We start from the raw sequence: 20,359 nt of genomic DNA, 5'->3' as shown, positions 1-20,359 counted from the left end.
TACGTCCAATTAAGGTCCCATTTACGTCCGATTAAGGTCCAATTTACGTCCGATTAAAGTCCAATTTACGTCCGATTAAGGTTCAATTTACGTCCGATTAAGGTCCAATTTACGTCCGATTAAGGTTCAATTTACGTCCGATTAAGGTCCAATTTACGTCCGATTAGGGTCCAATTTACGTCCCCTAGGACGTCCGATTAAGGTCCAATTTACGTCCGATTAAGATCCAATATATGTCCCCTCGGACATTAGATGGACGTCCAATGGACGTTCGGTAGCGCGACATTTGGACCAAAATAGGACGTATAAAGGACGTTCCTTGGACGAAAACGGACGTCCAATGGACGTCCCTAAAGTCCGTGAAGGACGTCCATTGGACGTCCTTGTGCTATTAGGGTAGGTACCTACCTATAATTCTGGTGATTTTTTAAATCCTCTATTGTTAAGAGAATTTACACCTTTAGCCAAAGTTTTACGATTTTCTAACGGAAATTAACAAGTTATTTTAAATACGCACCAATTATCGATGTTGAAAGGAGTTTTTCAAGTTATAAAAATATTTTGTCTGATCAAAGAATATGTTTCCTCGTAAAGGATTTGGAAAAACACATTGTAGTGAATTATAATCGAAGATATATTTATAGTGATATTGTTGTTTTATTTTAAATAGGTAACTATTGGTAGCAGTTTTTGTAAAAACTGTGAATAAATTGCATATATAAAAAATGATTTTATTTGAAAAATAATAAATAAGATTACTAAATAAGACAGAAAATTTGTGGTTTCCCGAAATGCGCATTTTTTGAATTTTTTGCATATCTTGCGCATATTTCGTAATTTTTTACCGCATATATATGCGAATATTTCATCAAAATTGATCGCATATAAATCCGCTCCCTAGTCATTGTATTCTGTTGGCTGATTCCAATGAATTGAGCCGCCGTACGACACGTTGGGACCAATGGGAGTGAAGATACGTAACTAATACCTATCAAGAGGTTTACTCAAACTTCTTTTCTGTACTTATACCTACCACTCGGTATAAGTACAAAAAAGAAGTTTGTGTAAACCTTTGCACAACTGTGTAAATACTAAAGAAAAATCTAAAATATTAAAAAAAAATAGTGGAATCCGTTAATCTGTTCTCGAAAAAATTAGCTATGAAAATGAGCATAATTTTCTATATCCCTAACTTTTGACGAGCAGTTTAGCTTAAATGGGGAAAAGCGGTAAGCTTAGACCAAACACCAGTAGGAGGCATTCAATTAATTGAGGAAAAAAATTAAATGGATAACAATATTCATTTCAGTTATAGAAAAGGCATTGCTGCGCTAGAATGGTTGAAATCACAAGTAACAATTAATAGTCCTACAAAAAAGACAGGCGCTTGAAAGTGATAAGACCATTGAACAATAAGCCTGCGAACTGCCTTTTAAACACATTCTTAAAAATAATCCATAACACAATTAAAAAAAGGTTTGTTAAGAAATTCTTTTATAGACTTCAGAAATTCAACAACTTCTCCTGATTATGTTTAAAAAACGTACGGAATGCACTAAATGAAAAAAAGAAGAAAAAGATTTATCATACCGTTATACTCTAATATATTCTTACGTTGAATATTTGATGCTTCCCTGTAGAGTATAAAACGGACAGTTGTGTTTTTCCCGTGAGCTGCCTTGTTTAGTCTTCTTTGTCGTTCTATTCGTTAAATCCTATCCTCTCAAGTCACAGCGTCAGAAAGCAGTGGGTATATGCAGTGAACGGGAGGCCTATGTCGAGCAGTGAACGTTGGGGCCCTTTCGCGTTTATCATATGTAGAGAAGTCGCTTGTCAAAACCTGGACGTATGTAATCGTATTCTATTTGTTAAATACTCTCACCTAATATGTCATACCATGTGTGTTAATCCATTTTATTTCTACAATTTTAAAGTGTTATTACATGCCGTCATTTTCATTTGTCTACACCATCTTATTCTGCCAGTTAAATCCCATCATTTCAGACGCTGTACGTCACGATTGAACCAATAGAACCGTAGATACAAGACTAAGGCCCTTTTTGACATGATGCTGTAATTGATTTTCATACGTCATTGTATTATATTAGTCAAATCCAGTTATTTTAGGTGCTGTACGCCACGATTGGACCAATAGGAGCGAAGATACGTAAATAAGGCCCTTTTGACATATTGCTGTATTTGATTTTTCTGTGTCATTGTATTCTGTTCATTAAACCCTACCATTTGAGCTGCTGTACGTCACAATTGGACCAATAGGACTAGATATACATAACTAGGGCCCTTTTGACTTGTTGCTGTATTTGATTTTTCTGTGTCATTGTATTTTATTTGTCAAGTCCTATTATTTGAGATGCCGTACGTCACGATTGGTCTTATAGGACCGAAGATACGCGACTAAGGCCCTTTTGACATGAGGTTGTATTTGATTTTTCTCTCATTGTATTCTGTTTGTCAAATCCTATCATTTGAGGTGCTATACATCACGATTGGACCAACAGGACCGAAGATACATAACTAAGGCCCTTTTGACATATTGCTTGTTTGATTTTTCTGTGTCATTGTCTTCTATGATGTCTAAGGCATATCTCTGATATGCCCTATTTTTAAATTGGACTTCGTAAGTCCTAGGTTTTCACCCACAAGCTTTTATTTGACACCTCATTTGTCATTCTACCCGGTATAATGGCGGAGGAGTTATATTGGCGGTCGTACGGACCGACAGAAAGAGTACCCAGCTCAAATATCTCACCTTTAGTACCATCCTTGGATTATAAGCTTTCATTTGACACCTCATTTATTATTATAGCTGGTATAATGATAGAGGAGTTACATTCGCGGTCGGACGGACCCACCGACAGACCGCCTAGGTCAAATATCTCACCTTTAGTACCATCCTTGTATTACCAGCTTACATTTGACACCTTATTTGTCATTCTACCTGGTATAATGACGGAGAAGTTATATTCGCGGTCGTACGGACCGACAGAAAGATTGTCTAGGCCAAATATCTCACTTTTAGTACCATCCTTGGATTATAAGCTTTCATTTGACACCTTATTTATCATTCTACTTGGTATAAAGACGCAGAAGTTATAGTCGCGGTCGTACGGACCGGCGGAAAGACAGCTTAGGTCAAATCGCTCACCTGTAGTACCATCATTGGATTATCAGCTTTCATTTGACACCTCATTTGTCATTCTACTTGGTATAAAGACGCAGAAGTTATAGTCGCGGTCGTACGGACCGGCGGAAAGACAGCCTAGGTCAAATCGCTCACCTGTAGTACTATCATTGGATTATCAGCTTTCATTTGACACCTCATTTGTCATTCTACCTGGTATAACGACGGAGGGGTTATATGCGCGGTCGTACGGACCGACGGAAAGACAGCCTGGGTCAAATATCTCACCTTTAGTACCATTCTTAGAATATAAGCTTTCATTTGACACCTCATTTGTCATTCTACCTGGTATAATGACGGAGAAGTTATATTCGCGGTCGTACGGACCGACAGAAAGATTGCCTAGGCCAAATATCTCACCTTTAGTACCATCCTTGGATTATAAGCTTTCATTTGACACCTCATTTATCATTCTACCTGGTATAATGATTGAGGAGTTATACTCGCGGTCGGACGGACCGACGGACAGACCATGTAGGTCAAATATCTCACCTTTAGTACCATCCTTGGAATATCAGCCTTCATTTGACACCTCATTTCTCATTCTACATGGTATAATGACGGAGGAGTTATATTCCCGGTCGTACGGACCGTCGGAAAGACAGCCTAGGTCAAATATCTCACCTTTATTACCATCCTTGGAATATAAGCTTTCATTTGACACCTCATTTGTCATTCTACCTGGTATAATGATGGAGGAGTTATATTGGCGGTCGGAGGGACCGGCGCACAGATCGCCTAAGTTAAATATCTCACCTTTAGTACCATCCTTGTATTATAAGCTTTCTTTTGACACCTCATTTGTCATTCTACCTGGTATAATGACGGAGGAGTTATATTCGCGGTCGGAGGGACCGACGGAAAGACAGCCTAGGTCAAATATCTCACCTTTAGTACCATCCTAGGATTATCAGCTTTCATTTGACACCTCATTTGTCATTCTACCTGGTATAATGACGGATAAGTTATATTCGCGGTCGGAGGGACCGAGTCACAGACCGCCTAAGTCAAATATCTCACCTTTAGTACCATCCTTGTATTATAAGCTTTCTTTTGACACCTCATTTGTCATTCTACCTGGTATATTGACGGAGGAGTTGTGGTTACAGACAGACGGACAGACGGACGTGGATAATACAAAGTTTTCACATTTTTTCAAAATTGGGTGAAAACAATAAAACATGATGCCAGACTGATTTCTTTATGAAAATAATATATACATTCTCAAATTGTCTATTTTTCGTTGTGAATAATATTGTATTCAACAGTGATGCCAAATTTCTGATGCCAAAATGATTGATAATGAAAGTGGGATATCCGTTTTCATGTATATAACGGCAGCGACAAAACGGTAAAACACTGAACTAAATGTATATAATATTTTCACTGTACGATCATTTTGGACTCAAACATTTTATGGAATAAACTTATATAACTTAGTAAGAGGTAAACAAGGAAAGCTGATATATTAAAGTAACATCAATGAATCAAATCTCTAACTACCGAGCTGATTAGACTTCTGGTAGCAAGTACAGGAATAAAGTTATTAAGGTAGTGTAAAGTGGCATCGATATACAGATGCCACTTTGCAAGACGATGCCAAATCGATGGTAAATGCATAATGTATCGATGCCAAATTGATAGTAGGATGTATATATATATATATATATATATATATATATATATATATATATATATATATATATATATATATATATATATATATATATATATATATATATATATATATATATATGTTGCTGTTCAGAATTCTCTTCAGATACTGGACCGTTAAGTAGGGACATATAGCAGTTACTTGTGCAACATAAAAATGTGTCTTCTTTTTTCCCATTAATTTTGTACGGCCCAACGTATAAGACGTGATAGCGGTCCAAGGTACAAGACTCGGAAAAAAAGAAAACAAATGTGAATTTAACCTAATAAAAGGGATTTGTTATATTTCTCACTATATTGTTTAACTATCTATTAACACAAATATGTATTAGAAAAGAAAATTATCTATCCTATAAATAGTTACTTTTCACGAAATAAAACAGTATATTTTTATGATATCCGCAAACGATTTCTAATCACGTTCAACAACTAACCACAGAATGAAGACGATTGTAGAACATGAAACAAGAAACATATACAGTTCGCGCGCAAAATAAAAGAAAAATGGGGTGGCCCATGGTACAAGCTGGCCCAAGGTACAAGCCTCTCCCCTAGAGCTGAAATTTTGTAGCGATCAGTAATTTTACACTATTCCATTGTAATATCTGTATTAAATAAGATTTGGTACATTACCTTGCATTCGACAGGCTAATGGATACAGGTGATATATTTAAACGGTTTAACCGAACAACACAAAACATTCCAGGAATGTACTATCAAAGTTTTATTAATGTTTGAATGTCCTTGACATTCAAGGAACATTCGGTGAACATCTGATTAAATTATTGGTGGAATGTTACCACAAGACATTCTATGAACATACTACCAATGTCCTATATTTTAAGAGAGGCCATTTGCGTTCATTTTTAAATTTGCCGCGCGTGTATCTACGTTAGGGTCGCGTGGTCATCACATTTCATGATAACCTAAAAATTTCTGATTGGAAAATGCATATAAAAAAATATTAATGCATATAATTGTCGATAAACAATATTGGGAAAATGGAAATTAGTGGCTTTTTTTGCTGTTCTGTCTATTAGTTTTGCTCTGGCTGGATCTCTTTTGATTAAAAAATTATGTAAGTGTTATAAAATCCGTTTTCAATTTTCTTTATTCTTTATGAAACCAATTATTTATGCATATTATCACCTGTAAAAAGTACCTATTTCTTTTGATTTTTAATTGTAAAGAATAGAAAAAATACCATTCATTTTAATTTTTTTTAGAATCAGCTAAAAGTGCAGGGCTGGATTTACATAAGGGCTGAATGGGCTATAGCCCAGGGCGGCAGATTTCAGGGGGCGGCAAAATTAGATAAAAATAAAAAAAAAATTATTCAAAAAGTTAAAAATATGTGAAAAAATACTTGTAATAATTTGTAAAATAACAATTTGTAAATTAGAATTAAAAAAAAAATAATTCACTTAATATATTCTATTTATTTTGTAGTTCTAACGTAACGTTAATGAAATATAGTATGTTCCTTGACGCAACAGTATTCGCGCGCCGCGCGCAACTAGTCAGCGGACGGGCTCTGAGGCTTTGAGGTTTGGAGGTATCGTTTGAAGTAGCCGAGCCCGCCGCCGCCCGTCGGCGCCGTCAGGCTAGGTCGCCGCTCCCCTCCCTTACTATCACTGCCCCCCCCCCCCTACAGTGGTTGGCAACCACCGTACGCCACGCGCCGCCGCTCCGCGCTTCCGATATCAGTCAGTTCAGTTGTTCAGTTTGTGTTGGTGGTTTACTCTGACTTTATAGGTTATGTGTGACAGTTTATGAGTGTATTGTTTTCTGAAATACTTTTAATTGAAGATAAGACAGGTAAGTCAAAGAGTTTAGTATACAATCATTTTATTTCATTTTTGATTTAAACACCAAAAAGCGCTATCCCGTTATTCTGATTAGCTTATAAGGGAAATTTATCAAGTCGTCCTAACTGCTTAACTTCTAACCCTAACCACATATTTTCAGGCCACTTGTATAAATATTTTTTTGTAAAGTCTTTTATTTATACAGTAATTTATTTATATGAAAAGATTTTTTTGCTCATATATTACAGTTCGCCCAAAGTATCTGTGCACATGACTAGCCATTCAAAATATTTCCATACAACAACACAGAACTGTGTAAGCCAAATAATAATGGAAATAAACAGTTTTTTCTCTCTATCGTCCTCAGTAGACATGTTTTTCATCGGCTGCCTAAAACTTTAAGGTCGTGTTGATATGACAGCAGAAGGAACCAATAACTAATGTTTTTAGAAAAGAGCCCACTCTCCATTTACTAATGTTATTACAGCTGTTACAGTCAAGTGCACAGATACTTTGGGCGAACTGTACGTGATCCAGTAACAACCGTGCTCGTATAAAACCTTTATAAAACCCAGGCAGTAGGCCTACAGTAGAGTCCCGCTCTTGGATAATTAATAGACCTTGTAAAACATACGTTACTACATAGTGCTTAAAGTAGTCCTTCAGAATAGTTTCCATTTTTTCTTTACATTTGTTTTTAACAGTTAAAATTGAAGTTCTTAGTTTTGTGTTATGTAATTAATCAATTATTTTTGTAGGCATAACATCCTAAACTATTTATACTTTTTCTACTACAGAAATACTTTATACTACAGAAATATTTTATTTTCAGAAAATATTAACGATGAGTGATGGGCGGAAACGATTGAGTGGTTCTGGCTACCGAAAAGAAGCTCAGAAAAAACTGGAAAAACAAAGAGAAGTAGTAGAAAAAACCGCAAAGATATCAAATTTTTTTAAGAAAAGCAACTCTCAAGATGAAAACTTAAAATGTACTCCTACCGACGACAATGTCACTCCGTGCGGTAGTGGTAGGCCTAATTATGGTCAGACTCACGTAAAAGAAGGTGATGATGCTCTTAATGACGCTGAAGCATCGATTAAGGAACCAGAGCGTCCATCCTCATCACGGTCTTCAAATGAAGATAAGGTGATACCGTATCCTTTGGATGTTAAAATTGTGGATGACCCAGCTTTGTGGGAGATAAATGACCATACTCGTGAATATGTGGTTACGAGAGGAATCAACCAAAACATAGATGAAATGGATTTATCACGGTCAAAAAGATTAATTGGAGGGCAAAATCGATATTTATCTAAGTCCCTTCTGAAAACAAAGCTGATAAACGGCAAAGAGATGAAAAGATCCTACTTGATGTATTCCGAGATCAGTGGCAAATTGTATTGTGTTCCCTGCCAATTATTTGGTGGCACAACAAAACTTGCGAAAGAAGGTTGTGATGACTGGAAGCATGGCAATGACATTTTGAAATCGCATGAAAATTCCTCTGACCACAAAACATGTGTATTGGCAATGAAAACCAGGATGTCATCAAAGGGAATACAATCACTGCTCACCAGTCAAATTGAAGACGAGCAAAACTACTAGCGCAATGTACTGAAGAGAGTGGTTGCAGTAGTTAAATCCCTAGCAGCTGCAGGTCTTCCTTTAAGAGGGCACGATGAGAAATTCGGGTAATTGTCAAACAGTGGCAATTTCATCTTGTGTCTAGAATTGATTGCCGAATTTGACCCATTCATAGCTGAGCACATCGCTAAATATGGAAATCCCGGACAGGGTCATACTTCATATTTATCCTCGACTACTTATGAAGAGTTTGTAAAACTAATGGCCCATAAAGTCGTGAAAGAAATAGTAGAAGAAGTTAAAGTAGCGAAATATTTTTCTATTATTGTAGATTCTAGCCCAGATATTACGCATACAGACCAACTCGCAATAGTCCTTCGGTATGTGTTACCTAACGGAAAGTCCGTTGAAAGATTTCTTTGTTTTCTTCCATCAGTTGGCCACAGATCAGAAGCTCTGTTTGATGCAGTTATTAAAGTTCTGGCCGAAAATGAAATTGATATTGAAAACTGTAGGGGTCAGTCATTCGATAATGCATCGAATATGTCCGGTATGTATACTGGCTTACAAGCCAGGATTCGTGAGGTTAGCCCTTCTGCCATGTATACTCCATGCTCTGCACACTCTCTTAATTTAGTTGGAGACAACGCTGCCAGCTGTTGTACAGAAAGTACTAATTTCTTCTTACTTCTTCAAAACCTTTACGTTTTTTTCACAAGCTCTACCAAGCGATGGGAAATATTGAAAGAATTATTGATGAAAAAAGAGAATGTTAGTTTAAAGAAATTATCAGACACTCGTTGGTCCGCACGTGATGATGCTTGTCAAAGCATTAACAGAGACTGGAATGAAGTAATTGAGGCACTCACCGTCATATCAAATGATGAGAATGAGAAACCTAAAACAAGATGTGAAGCTTCTGGATACCTTCAGCAAATACAACGGCTAGAAACAGCGATTCTCTCTATTTTGTGGGGAGGCTCGTTATCTAGGTTCAACCTGACAAGTAAAAAGCTACAGTCAACATACGTCGACCTATCAACTGTCGCAAAACTCTATGAGTCATTAATAGAATATGTTAACAGTATTCGAGATGAGTTTGAAATCTATGAAAATGGAGCCCTTGAGAAGGCTGGTATTGCTGAGTACGAAGACCAGACCAGAAGAAAAAAGAAACGAAAGCTTTTAGCGGGCGAAACCAGAGATAATGAAACTGAGCTCAGTGGTGGAATTGCATTTAAAACCAACACTTATCTCGTCATCGTTGACAGGCTCATATCCGAATTGACCAGAAGAAAGGAAGTGTACAGTTTGCTTAGCGCAAGATTTGATTTTTTAATCAGTGGAGCAACTATGAACAGTAATGACATAAAAGATAATGCAGCGAGGTTGAGCAAAGAATATCCTAATGATTTGCCAGATGCGGAAGAATTCGGCAATGAATGTCTACATTTCTTTGGATTCATTAAAACCATCGACAAAGAAGATCGCCCAAAGACACTCCCCACTTTTTGCGAGCTCCTTTATGATAACGATCTGCAAGATTTGTATCCATACGTTGACATTGCCCTAAGGATATTTTCTACAATGCCAGTATCTAACTGCTCGGCTGAAAGATCTTTTTCCGTACTCCGTAGGATAAAGAACAACTTGAGGTCAACAATGTCACATGATCGTTTGAATTGGTCGGCAGTTTTGTCAATCGAATCCGATATGACAAAAAAAAAATAAATTATGATGACATCATCGATTTCGTCCATGCAACGTTGTGCAAAATAAGGAGTTACTTTTATAATGTGATGTTTAGGGGAAATTGTTACAGTATTCGGTTAGGTCGTATCTGGTAGGAATATATGTATCTCTTTTGTATACTATTTGAAATGAATATTTGTTTTTTTTGATACGATTTAATGCTTAGCAAATAGGCAACTTTTTTATTGACGTATTTGGTAGGAAAATTAGGAAAACACGTCTCTTTTATTTGTTAGGCTGACTTTTTGATGTATGACCTTGTAATGAATGTGAGTTTTATTTAATACACTATAAGAATTACAACTCAATTAATTATCGTCCAGAATTTCATTTTCTCCCGTTTCCTTTTTAGTATTTTAATTTTTAATTTAATACGTGCAAATTACAAAATAATAAATTTTAGATGACCTTAATTCTAATCTAAGTACGCCTACAGTATTATTAAAATCCTAGGCAAGTAATTGTATTGAAATTCCTAAATACATCTTCTTAAATCTATTGATTAAATCCAACAGGAATTTTTCGATTAATTCATGATCTTTTTAATAATTTGCCAGTTGATAAAAATGTTGGAACATAAGTTATCATACTTTATGGTAAAAACAATAACTGCAACTATAAGAAGCGTAACTTCAATGTTGACAGTTCAACCTATGTTATTTGAGCTTATTACAAGCTTAGCGTGGCCGCCTCGCCGCCGACGCAACGTCGCGTCGGCCCATCACGGTACCGAGGTAATCCTACATGGTTCCCGGGAGGGGGTGGGGGGGCGGCAATTTGTAGATAGCCCAGGGGCGGCAAATCTTCAAATCCGCCTCTGTGAAAGTGGTCTATAAAAAACCAGGAAGGAAACGCATAGCCTTGTGGCTATGAAAGGCAAAAGAAAGATATAAAAAGTATATTGGCTAATTGGAAGAAACTCTGCATTGTCGATGCCTAATAAGTTATTACTTTATAAACAAAAATATAGGGACCGCAGACGTTCGGATACAAGTAGCGTCTCTTTGCAAAGACAATGACGTCGACTTTGCAAAGTAACAAGACACTTACTCAACACACACTTCACATTACAACTGAGTTAGTGAGCAGTTATACAATTACGTGGCTAAGGGTTCTAGTTCTAAACAAAGGCCAGAATCAGAGAGAAAAAAAACAAAAATATTAAGACCTATATGGATGCCCACTATGGGGGTGTAGGTACTAGACCAAGTAATATAACAATTATAGAAAGATTCCAGAACAAAATACTGAGAAATATTGTTCATGAGTACGAGAATATTGAGGAAATTCAGCTCCTCGATACTACTGAACTTTTGAACTAGCTTGAGTGATAGGTGATAGTAAAAAGCAGAGCATAGTGCTTGTGTGCCTGTCTATGTTAGATTAGATAAGAGACGCTATGGGGTAAGCTCTTCATTTTAAGGAACAGTAGTAATTTAGGTTAAATTAAAATTTGGTCAGTTATGACCAGATTGTAATTGTAATATACAATTCAATACAATAAATCATCATCGTAGTGATGATTATGGAAAAAATATATGACAAGATTTTGTGCAATAAAAATGTTTATATTTATCAAGGATGTATTATTTGGTATGGCCACATAGACTTCTGGTATATCGTCGGTGATGTGACAATACCTCCCTATCTGCTTTTTCATGAATTGTGTAGGAGACCAAAAAACATTTTTAGGGTCATCTCCTGTTTTCACATGTAAATTTTGACATGTTTTGTTGTAAATAGATAGTTGAATTTACTACAAAACATGTCAAAAAATATCATATAAAAACAGGAGATGACTGAAAAAAATTTTTAGTCTCTCTTAAAAAACTCATGAAAAAACAAACCGAAGGTATTATGTCACATTAGCGACTATATACAGGGAATGTCTAAAAAATATACTGTGAATGTCCAAAGAACATTTGTAGACATTCATGGAATGTTCTAGTAAGACATTCAGGGAATGTTTAAAATTCTGACAGAGGACTTTCCTGGGACATTCAGGGATTTTATTCTGCTTTTGAGGACATTCCAGGAATGTTTTCGATGTCCTGTGTGTACATTCTAGGAATATACATGGAATTTTTGGTGTTATTAGGGAAGTTGCCATTTTTTTTAGAAAATTATATCGGTTAGTAATTTGCTTAAAAATTTGACAAGAGAAATATTAGGGCCGAACTAAAAACATATAAAAGCGGACATGTGGATATAAAGGGGAAAGAAAGGCTGGAGGGTGCCAAATTTTAGTCAATCAGTAATGTATTTGCCAATATTTACAAAGAAAAATAATTTCCCGTAGCTGCCCCAACAACACAAAACATTCCAGGAATGTACTACCAAAGTTCTATTAATATTTGAATGTCCTGGGCATTCATGCAATATTCGGTGAACATCTGATTAAATTATTCCTGGAATGTTACCATAAGGCATTCTATGAACATACTACCAATGTCCAATATTTTTAGCTGCCAAATAATAAATACTATATGTTATATTGCTGGATGCTCTCTTATAATATTATAGACCTACGTATTAAAAAAAAGTATTATTAAAATTTACTGTATTGATGTTACCTACCTATTTCATTTGTTTGCAATTTAAAGATCCTGCGATATTTTCCTCAGTTTTCTTTTACAAATAAAAATAAAAATAATTTATTATTGCAACTTTTAACCTAAAAATTAAAAAGCAAACAGAAACTTGTGCAAAAACGAAGAGAGGCATTTAAAATTATAAACTGCGTTCATTTTCAAATTTGCCGCGCGTGTATCTGTGCACGTCGCGCGGTGTGTGTGTGGTATCACTTCATAATCTGAAAATTTGTGGTTGGAAATTAGTGGTTTTTTGCTATTCTTTTTTTTTTCTGCTAGTTTTCCTCTGGATCTTTTTTGTTTAAACAATTATGTAAGTATTATAAAATCCGTTTTCATTTTCCTTATCCTTTGTTTTCTTGTACCTGTGCTAGTTAAACGACGAAATCTTGGTGCATGAATAACAATAAATCTATCTAGAGTATGAAACGGATTATTTATGCATATTATTAATTGTAAATAATATTTATTTTGATTTTTAGTTGTAAAGGATAGAAAAATTACCATTCATTTCAATTTTTTTTAGAATCAGCTGAGAGATGTGGTCTACAAAAAAAACATGAAGGAAACAGAATATGCTATAGCCTTGTGGCTACGAAAGACAAAAGAAAGGTTTACAAAGTGAATGTGACACTTTTTTTTATTTAGGAATTTCAGTAAATTACGTTAAAAAATTGTATGAAGATTTTGTGCAATAAAAATGTTTATATTTATCAAGGATATATTATTTGGTATGGCCACATATATATTTTTGGTATATCCAGGGAATGTCTAAAGATATACTTTGAATGTACAAAGAACATTCGTGAAAATTCATGAAATGTTCCAATAAGACATTCAGGGAATGTTTAAAATGCTGACACAGGACTTTACTGGAATGTTCAAGGAATGTTTTTGAGCTTTTGGGTTGGATATCCTACCTATACCAATAATCAAAAAAAATAATTAAAATAATATAATTATTTTAGTTATGACAACTTTGGCATAGTTCTGATTAATATTCGTTCTATAAGAAACAAAACTGATGAATTATTTTTGTTTCTGGAGGAATTAGGATTTCCCCCGATAGTTGCGGTTACAGAGCACTGGCTTGAAGTCAACGATAGGGATGGCGGTTTTTGACAAAACACCGGTTTTCGGTTATACCGGTTTTTTGCTTACGGTTTAACCTGGCGGTTATAACCGGCCAAAAAACCGGTTTTTGGAAAAACCGGTTTTCGGTTTTTTTAATCCAATAGATTACAAAGTTACATTTACAATGCACTTTAATTTGCGATACTCCATTCGACTCGATATCAATATGATCAAAATTAGTACTATCGGAAGGACATGAATATTAATATAACTAAAATACAATTTTTAATAAAACCATTTTATTCTATTAATTAATATATTTATTTATTATTTTATTATTATTATATATTTATTGATTATTATTAAATATAATATAGCGTAAGATTCATATATACATATAATCAAATTCCCTTCTACCTATTGGTGTCGGGATATGTATATACATTGGATCGAAATAAAATTTGATTTGTGTGCATCCCAAAGATTTGTGAATTTCAGTAGTCAGATGTAGAGAACAGTAAACCAAAATTATTATTATACTACTGCTCAACAGAGAGCGCTGAAATAATTCAGGTTCTATCGTCATTGAATATATTATGAGAGTAGAATATAATATGCAATTATTGTATTCAATTAATGATGCAAATTTAATTTACCATTTAAAAATATAATCCTCTAAAATACCCACCAATTTTCCTCTCCTCCCAAACCCAAAAAAATCCCCAACCATTTCAACTTATAAAAAATTTCACATACTCTTTGAAATGGGATTAAAAAAAATAATATCAACATAAATATTTTACTTAAAAGAATTAATCTTTTATTTTTACTACCATCAAAAAAAAATTATCATGTATTACTTTTAACACGTTTGTATATTTGTAGAATAGGTACATTTTTTAACTCATTTAATACTTCCTGTATGGGTGTATCGTTTTGAAAACGTAGGGTAATTCGATATTCAGAGTCAGAGCATTATTTTTGGTAATCAGAAAAAGTCATTCACCCACTTTCAATGTCAAGAGTTAAGTGTGAAAAATAAATGATGTTTGCGTCTAATTCAACCAGATCACTTCTTATGTAAATATGATGATTACAAATACCTTTTCAAGGAAATATTATAATAAAACTTATAAATTGTTTCTGGTTGATGTGGGATTGCACTTTCAGTTTGCTTCTGTATTTATAAAATAAAATAAAATTTGAATTATGGTTTTGTTTGGAATAATTACTCGAGAATAATAATTATGATTGGGATCCAAAATAATACCTAACCTAATCCTAATCACCGTGAAAACCTAATAACCAGTTTTTACTTTAAAAAGAAAAAACCGGTTATAACCGGGACAAAAAAACAACCGGTAAAACCGGTTATTGCGAAGTAAAAACCGGTTTTAGGTTTTTCTCCTAAAATTCTACCTCTAGAAATTCTCTCTAGAAATAATGATTTTTCTGTGGTAACAAAATATGACTTTTTGTTAAGTGAATCCTTCTTTTAGTTTTCCTTAGTTTATAATAAAAATCTTAATCTTTACATTATTTGCATTTATAGATCACCTGACTCTACCGTAGAACTATTTTTTCAGAACCTGCTAAATTTGTTAGATGACCTGCCTCATAAAAGCAGGAAAATTCTATGCGGTAATTTTAACATTAATTATGCTGCTGCTTGTGCTACCCAAGTATCCCTGGCCAACATATTTGAATCGTATGGTCTCTCAATGCACGTTAATTCTCCTACAAGGATTACAAAAGCTACATCTACAATAATCGATTATATTGTCTCCGATTTCTCACCCCTTGATGTCTGCTCTACAGTTATTAATGCGGGACTTGTAACAAAAAACAAGATGACTTCTGTTGGAGTGAAAGTAAAAAGAAAGATATTAAGGAAAAAGAAATGAAAAGACTAGGTAACTAAATGTAAGCTATGGGACAAATATATGAGACATAATATGTAGAGAGATGGGCTGTAAGGAAAAGGGGGAAGTTGCTTCTTCGTTGAGAAGCCGCAGTAGGAAAAAATAAAAAAAATACTACTTTGCAGTAGTACTGAAGAAAGGGGAATTAGAAGGGATAGAAGTAGAAGTGGGAAGAGACAGAGGCAAACTGAATAGAGTTGGCTAGCAAGAGATGCAAGAAAACCACTTGACACTCAAGGATGGATACGGCTCGTTTGCATGCCTGTCGAAGAACAGTAGCTCTATATAGATAGTAATGATGACTAAAAGATGAAATAATAAAATAAGAATAATGTACTGAAACTGAATGAAGATGGATAATTGCTAAAGACGAACAAGATAAATAAATCTAACAAATCATGGGCGCCATGAAAATGATCTTCGATCATTCTCCCAGGTATCTTATACTGCTGTCAAATATTAAATATATCAAACCTGTAATAACAAACATAAAGGAATAATAAAATTCATGATATACAAAATAAATAAATATTTATTAAAATAACTACCAGATTTTTAACAATCTCTGAGTTAGACAAGCATATATCATGTAACTCTAAAATGACATAAGTTATACAAGAAGCTATATATATATTTTAAAGATAACAACAATAATGTTATCTGTTACAAACTTAAATACCTCTTAGATATATATATAGGGTACAACTCACATGAGTCTTCTACCAAATGGTTATAGTACGCCTGCTACGTACAACTAAAGGAACTGACAAAGATGAAAATACTACAAATAAATAGGCCCAAGCCTCACTAAGGGAAAATACAATAATGAAGTACGCAAGTTAAATATACAAGGAATGAAATACAAATGAAGTTGAGATAAATACCGACGATGACATAAATTAACCGAACAAATGGAATAAAGCAAATAACAATAAAATATTTGGGAAACAAGCAAGTAATATTACAAAATAAATTTACCCGAATTACATAAACCAATATCAAAGCAATAAACCTGGTATTAAAAACCTAATTTTCTCTAGGCTTATTCCTGTGCACAAGAAGTTACCGTAGACACAAAGTTTGGGAACCAAATACAATAGTATACAAATATGTCATATAAAAACAAAGGTATGCTAAATCTGAAAAAAAAATAATTAAAAACATAATGTATCAAATAAATGTCTGATATATAAAAACCATAGTTACTTAAAACACAACACTAAATGTTCCCAAAACGACTCCTAACGAGGTTGCTGCTGCATCCTCAGAAATGAGCATCAAGATGATGCGGTCCCATGCCCTCCGTAGGCCCAGGTGGCAGGACGAAAAGGAGCTGGAATGCTCCCAAAAAGCTTGTTCCCAAAAATGACTTACTCCCAATGGTGACTTGACTGTGGCTGTGGTGGTTTCCCTAGGTGGTCAAAGAAGGGGCTATGACTTCATCTTATGGTTTCTCCCAAATGGCTAAAAACATTCCCAGTTTTATTTCCCATTTTAGACATTAGCAAAAAGTAAAGGGAAGAAGAAATAATTGAGGAAACTTTTTAGAAGCATTAACATAGAAAAACCGATCATTAAAATGGAACAAAAACTAATCTCAGGTAACCTTGAACTATTTTGAGTGTGAAAACATGAACAAATAATGATGAATGTGAAATTTGAATATGATTTATCTGAGGGAATATCTGTAAAAATATATAGAATTTATAAAAATATTGGATGTTCAATAAATTTAAAACCTACAGAGAAATGACAATTATTTCCAATATTAATTGAAAATTGCATATGTTTGGTTATGTCTAACCAAAAAATATATTAATATATAATTTTCCTTGAATGAATATTCAATAATCGAAATAATCTACATAAAATCCAAATAATGAGTTGACTAAGAAATTTAACAATGAACCTAATATATCAAATGTTCCATCACAAAAAACCAGGCTATATAAAAAAATTATTATGAAAAACTAAATATTTTACCAGGTTGATTCTTATCCAGATTCCATGAGGTGTTGAGTTACACATATGTTTCCATACTCCAGGCTCCAGATAACTTTTCACTTGGAAATTAACAAAAATGATTTAAATAGTTGAAATTATCAACCCGCCATTGGTATAACCGATTCGAACCACAGCTCACAGTCAAGTAAAGAGCATTACTCTCTCATTCAGCGAGGAAGACGTCAAACTCTCACGGAACACGAATTAAATGAAAAGCAACGGTTCAACTATGTTCCGTACAGTGTGACGTCACATGAGAAGTCCTTTACGAGAAATTAAAGAATTTAAATGGGAGGTCAAAAGAAAATAATTTTAAAAATAATTAAAGCGCTAAAAATGATATTATAACGGGTGGACCGGTACAATCCCCTCCTACTCGGGAAAAAAAATTTATCAAAGAATTTTTTTTTTAAACCTCAAAATATAAGAAATAAAATTTACACTAGTCTAACAATCCACGTTGATTCGCAAGATTACCAAGGAGCATAAACTAATGATCAAGGAATAATAAACAAATATATGACTCAAATTCATACTAAAATGTTACTATGTTACTCTCTGCTACCAAATATTGACATAATATTGCTTAAAAGCCAAAACAAAACTAAATACGGTACTAACGTTCATAATAATGCTAAGTGTCGAATTGGGCACCAAACCAAAATTGAAATATCCATGGACATCAGATGTATAAAGGATATATCCAAGGACGGAACAACCAGGAAAAGGTGTGAGCCAATTCGAACCATATCACAAGTAAATATATCAAAGTGAATAAAAAAAAATCAGTAACTAAAATAAGTAAAGAATTGAACACTTAATCCAAAATTGAACTAACAATGGACACCAGATTCATAATAGTATATCCAGAGAAGAACAATCAGGAAGATTTAGGGAACAATTCTCACCAATACCAAATAATACCAATACTGAACATACCAAAGGAATCCAAAACTCAATAACCAAAATAAATGTGGAATCGGACACTTAATCCAAAGTCGAACTATCAGTGGACACCAGATTCATAAAAGGCATATCCAAAGAAGAACTACCAGGCAAATTTATGGACCAATTCACACCAATACTAAACCACATAAACAGATCAGGTCTACGTACACCCACATCCGGTAATACGAACCTATCCAACTAAATACACAAAATAAATGAAGAATCGGACACTTATCCAGAATCGGACTGTCAATGGACATCAGATTTATATAGGAGTATATCCAAAGAAGAACGATCAGGCAAATTTATGGACCAATTCTTACTAATACTAAATAAACTAAATTATTGGATCCAATGGTAACTAATACTGAACAAAATAAATAAATTAGGCTTACATACACCCTCATCCGGTAATATGAACCTATCCAAACTAAGTAATCAAAATAAGTCAGAATAAATTACTAACAGACTAAGTAACAGAGATGTAACCAAACTAAATCAAAGGTAAGATAAATACCTAAAGTGTATTGACTAGAATATTATAGAAACTACATAAACTTAATTCGTGCTGGTATTCGCGAACTATAGCATGTTGCTACAACAGATGTATGAGAATAGCCAGACACAGACAAAGTACTAATAATGTAAGAATAAGTAAGAAAGGGAAAAGAATAAATGGTGAACTAATAAGTTCTATGACACCATGATAAGTGATAGGCAAAAAAAATATGTGATAGGTGATAGGAAAAGAAAAAATAGGATAAGTGATAAGAAAAAAAAATTGACGAGAACGAGCAACAAGTTTTAAATAAAACTGCAGATTCATGCGTTCTCACATACATGGAATTATTCAGGAACTGTTCCAAAATCTAAATAACAAAACTAATGCCTAAGGAAAGAAATGGGAATATGTATACTCAAATGAACAACTCATTTGTCTAAACACCTCAAATACTAAATTAAGGGATCTACGATGTATAGGGATAGTCAACAAACAGACATACTATGAAGTATGAGACGTAATATCAACTAAACACTTCCCTATCAAATGGTAAAAATGTAACTGGAATAATTGGACTAACACTAGAATGGTTAGGACCTGTTGCAGACATTTCCTGACCAGAAATATTATGATAAGTAAACATCTGCATACTCAGCCATGAAAGACATAGATTACGAAATTTAATCGAACAGCACTGGCCAGTTACCGAACAACAACTTCGAACCCACGCATTCACAAATCAGAGTATCAACAGACTAATTCATAAGTAGAAATATGGAAGACTCAAGAATTCACATATACATCAACATTCCAAACTAATTCCAGAATCATACTGTGTAGGAACTAAGGATCTGAATTATTATAAAGCATTTAAGATATTGGAGACAAATGTCAATAGAGTAACCCAATAACAAATTAAAAAATACACCATCATTCCAAAATGGCAAATCCAATAACAAGATATAAAAATAATAAAAAATTAGTAAGTAATCAAATATTCAAAATAATATAACACATAACCTGAGATATGGTAGTGTAACATAGTTCCATCATAATATACATATTAACCAAGAGTAGGTACTTGTATGAGTTCACCTATCCAAATATATAAATATATAATACTCAACAACCCTTCTAACTTAGGGGTTAGGTGTGCAAAAACTAGACAAAAATACAAATGAAGTTCTTATTAATTGTATAATCCTACTGACAGGATTAGCAATTAATAATATTGACTCATAATAATAATTAAAATGCACCATACCTAATACCAAAAAAAAAATAAACTCATACA

At 34.0% G+C, this 20,359-nt stretch overlaps 1 protein-coding gene across 1 annotated transcript; it reads left to right on the top strand.

Moving 5' to 3' along the window:
• The first annotated feature begins 6,533 nt into the window (after positions 1 to 6,533).
• On the top strand, positions 6,534 to 11,870 carry LOC126885992 (zinc finger MYM-type protein 1-like). The gene is made up of 2 exons (XM_050652830.1): positions 6,534 to 6,694; positions 7,517 to 11,870. The coding sequence occupies exon 2, from the start codon at positions 8,534 to 8,536 to the stop codon at positions 10,001 to 10,003; it is 1,470 nt and encodes a 489-aa protein (XP_050508787.1). The 5' UTR covers positions 6,534 to 6,694; positions 7,517 to 8,533; the 3' UTR covers positions 10,004 to 11,870.
• The last annotated feature ends 8,489 nt before the right edge of the window (positions 11,871 to 20,359 follow it).

Source organism: Diabrotica virgifera, chromosome 6, assembly GCF_917563875.1.
Source record: "Diabrotica virgifera virgifera chromosome 6, PGI_DIABVI_V3a".
NCBI lineage: Eukaryota > Metazoa > Arthropoda > Insecta > Coleoptera > Chrysomelidae > Diabrotica > Diabrotica virgifera.
The sequence above is the reverse complement of the archived record's forward strand: the minus strand, read 5'-3'. Positions and strand labels throughout refer to the sequence as shown.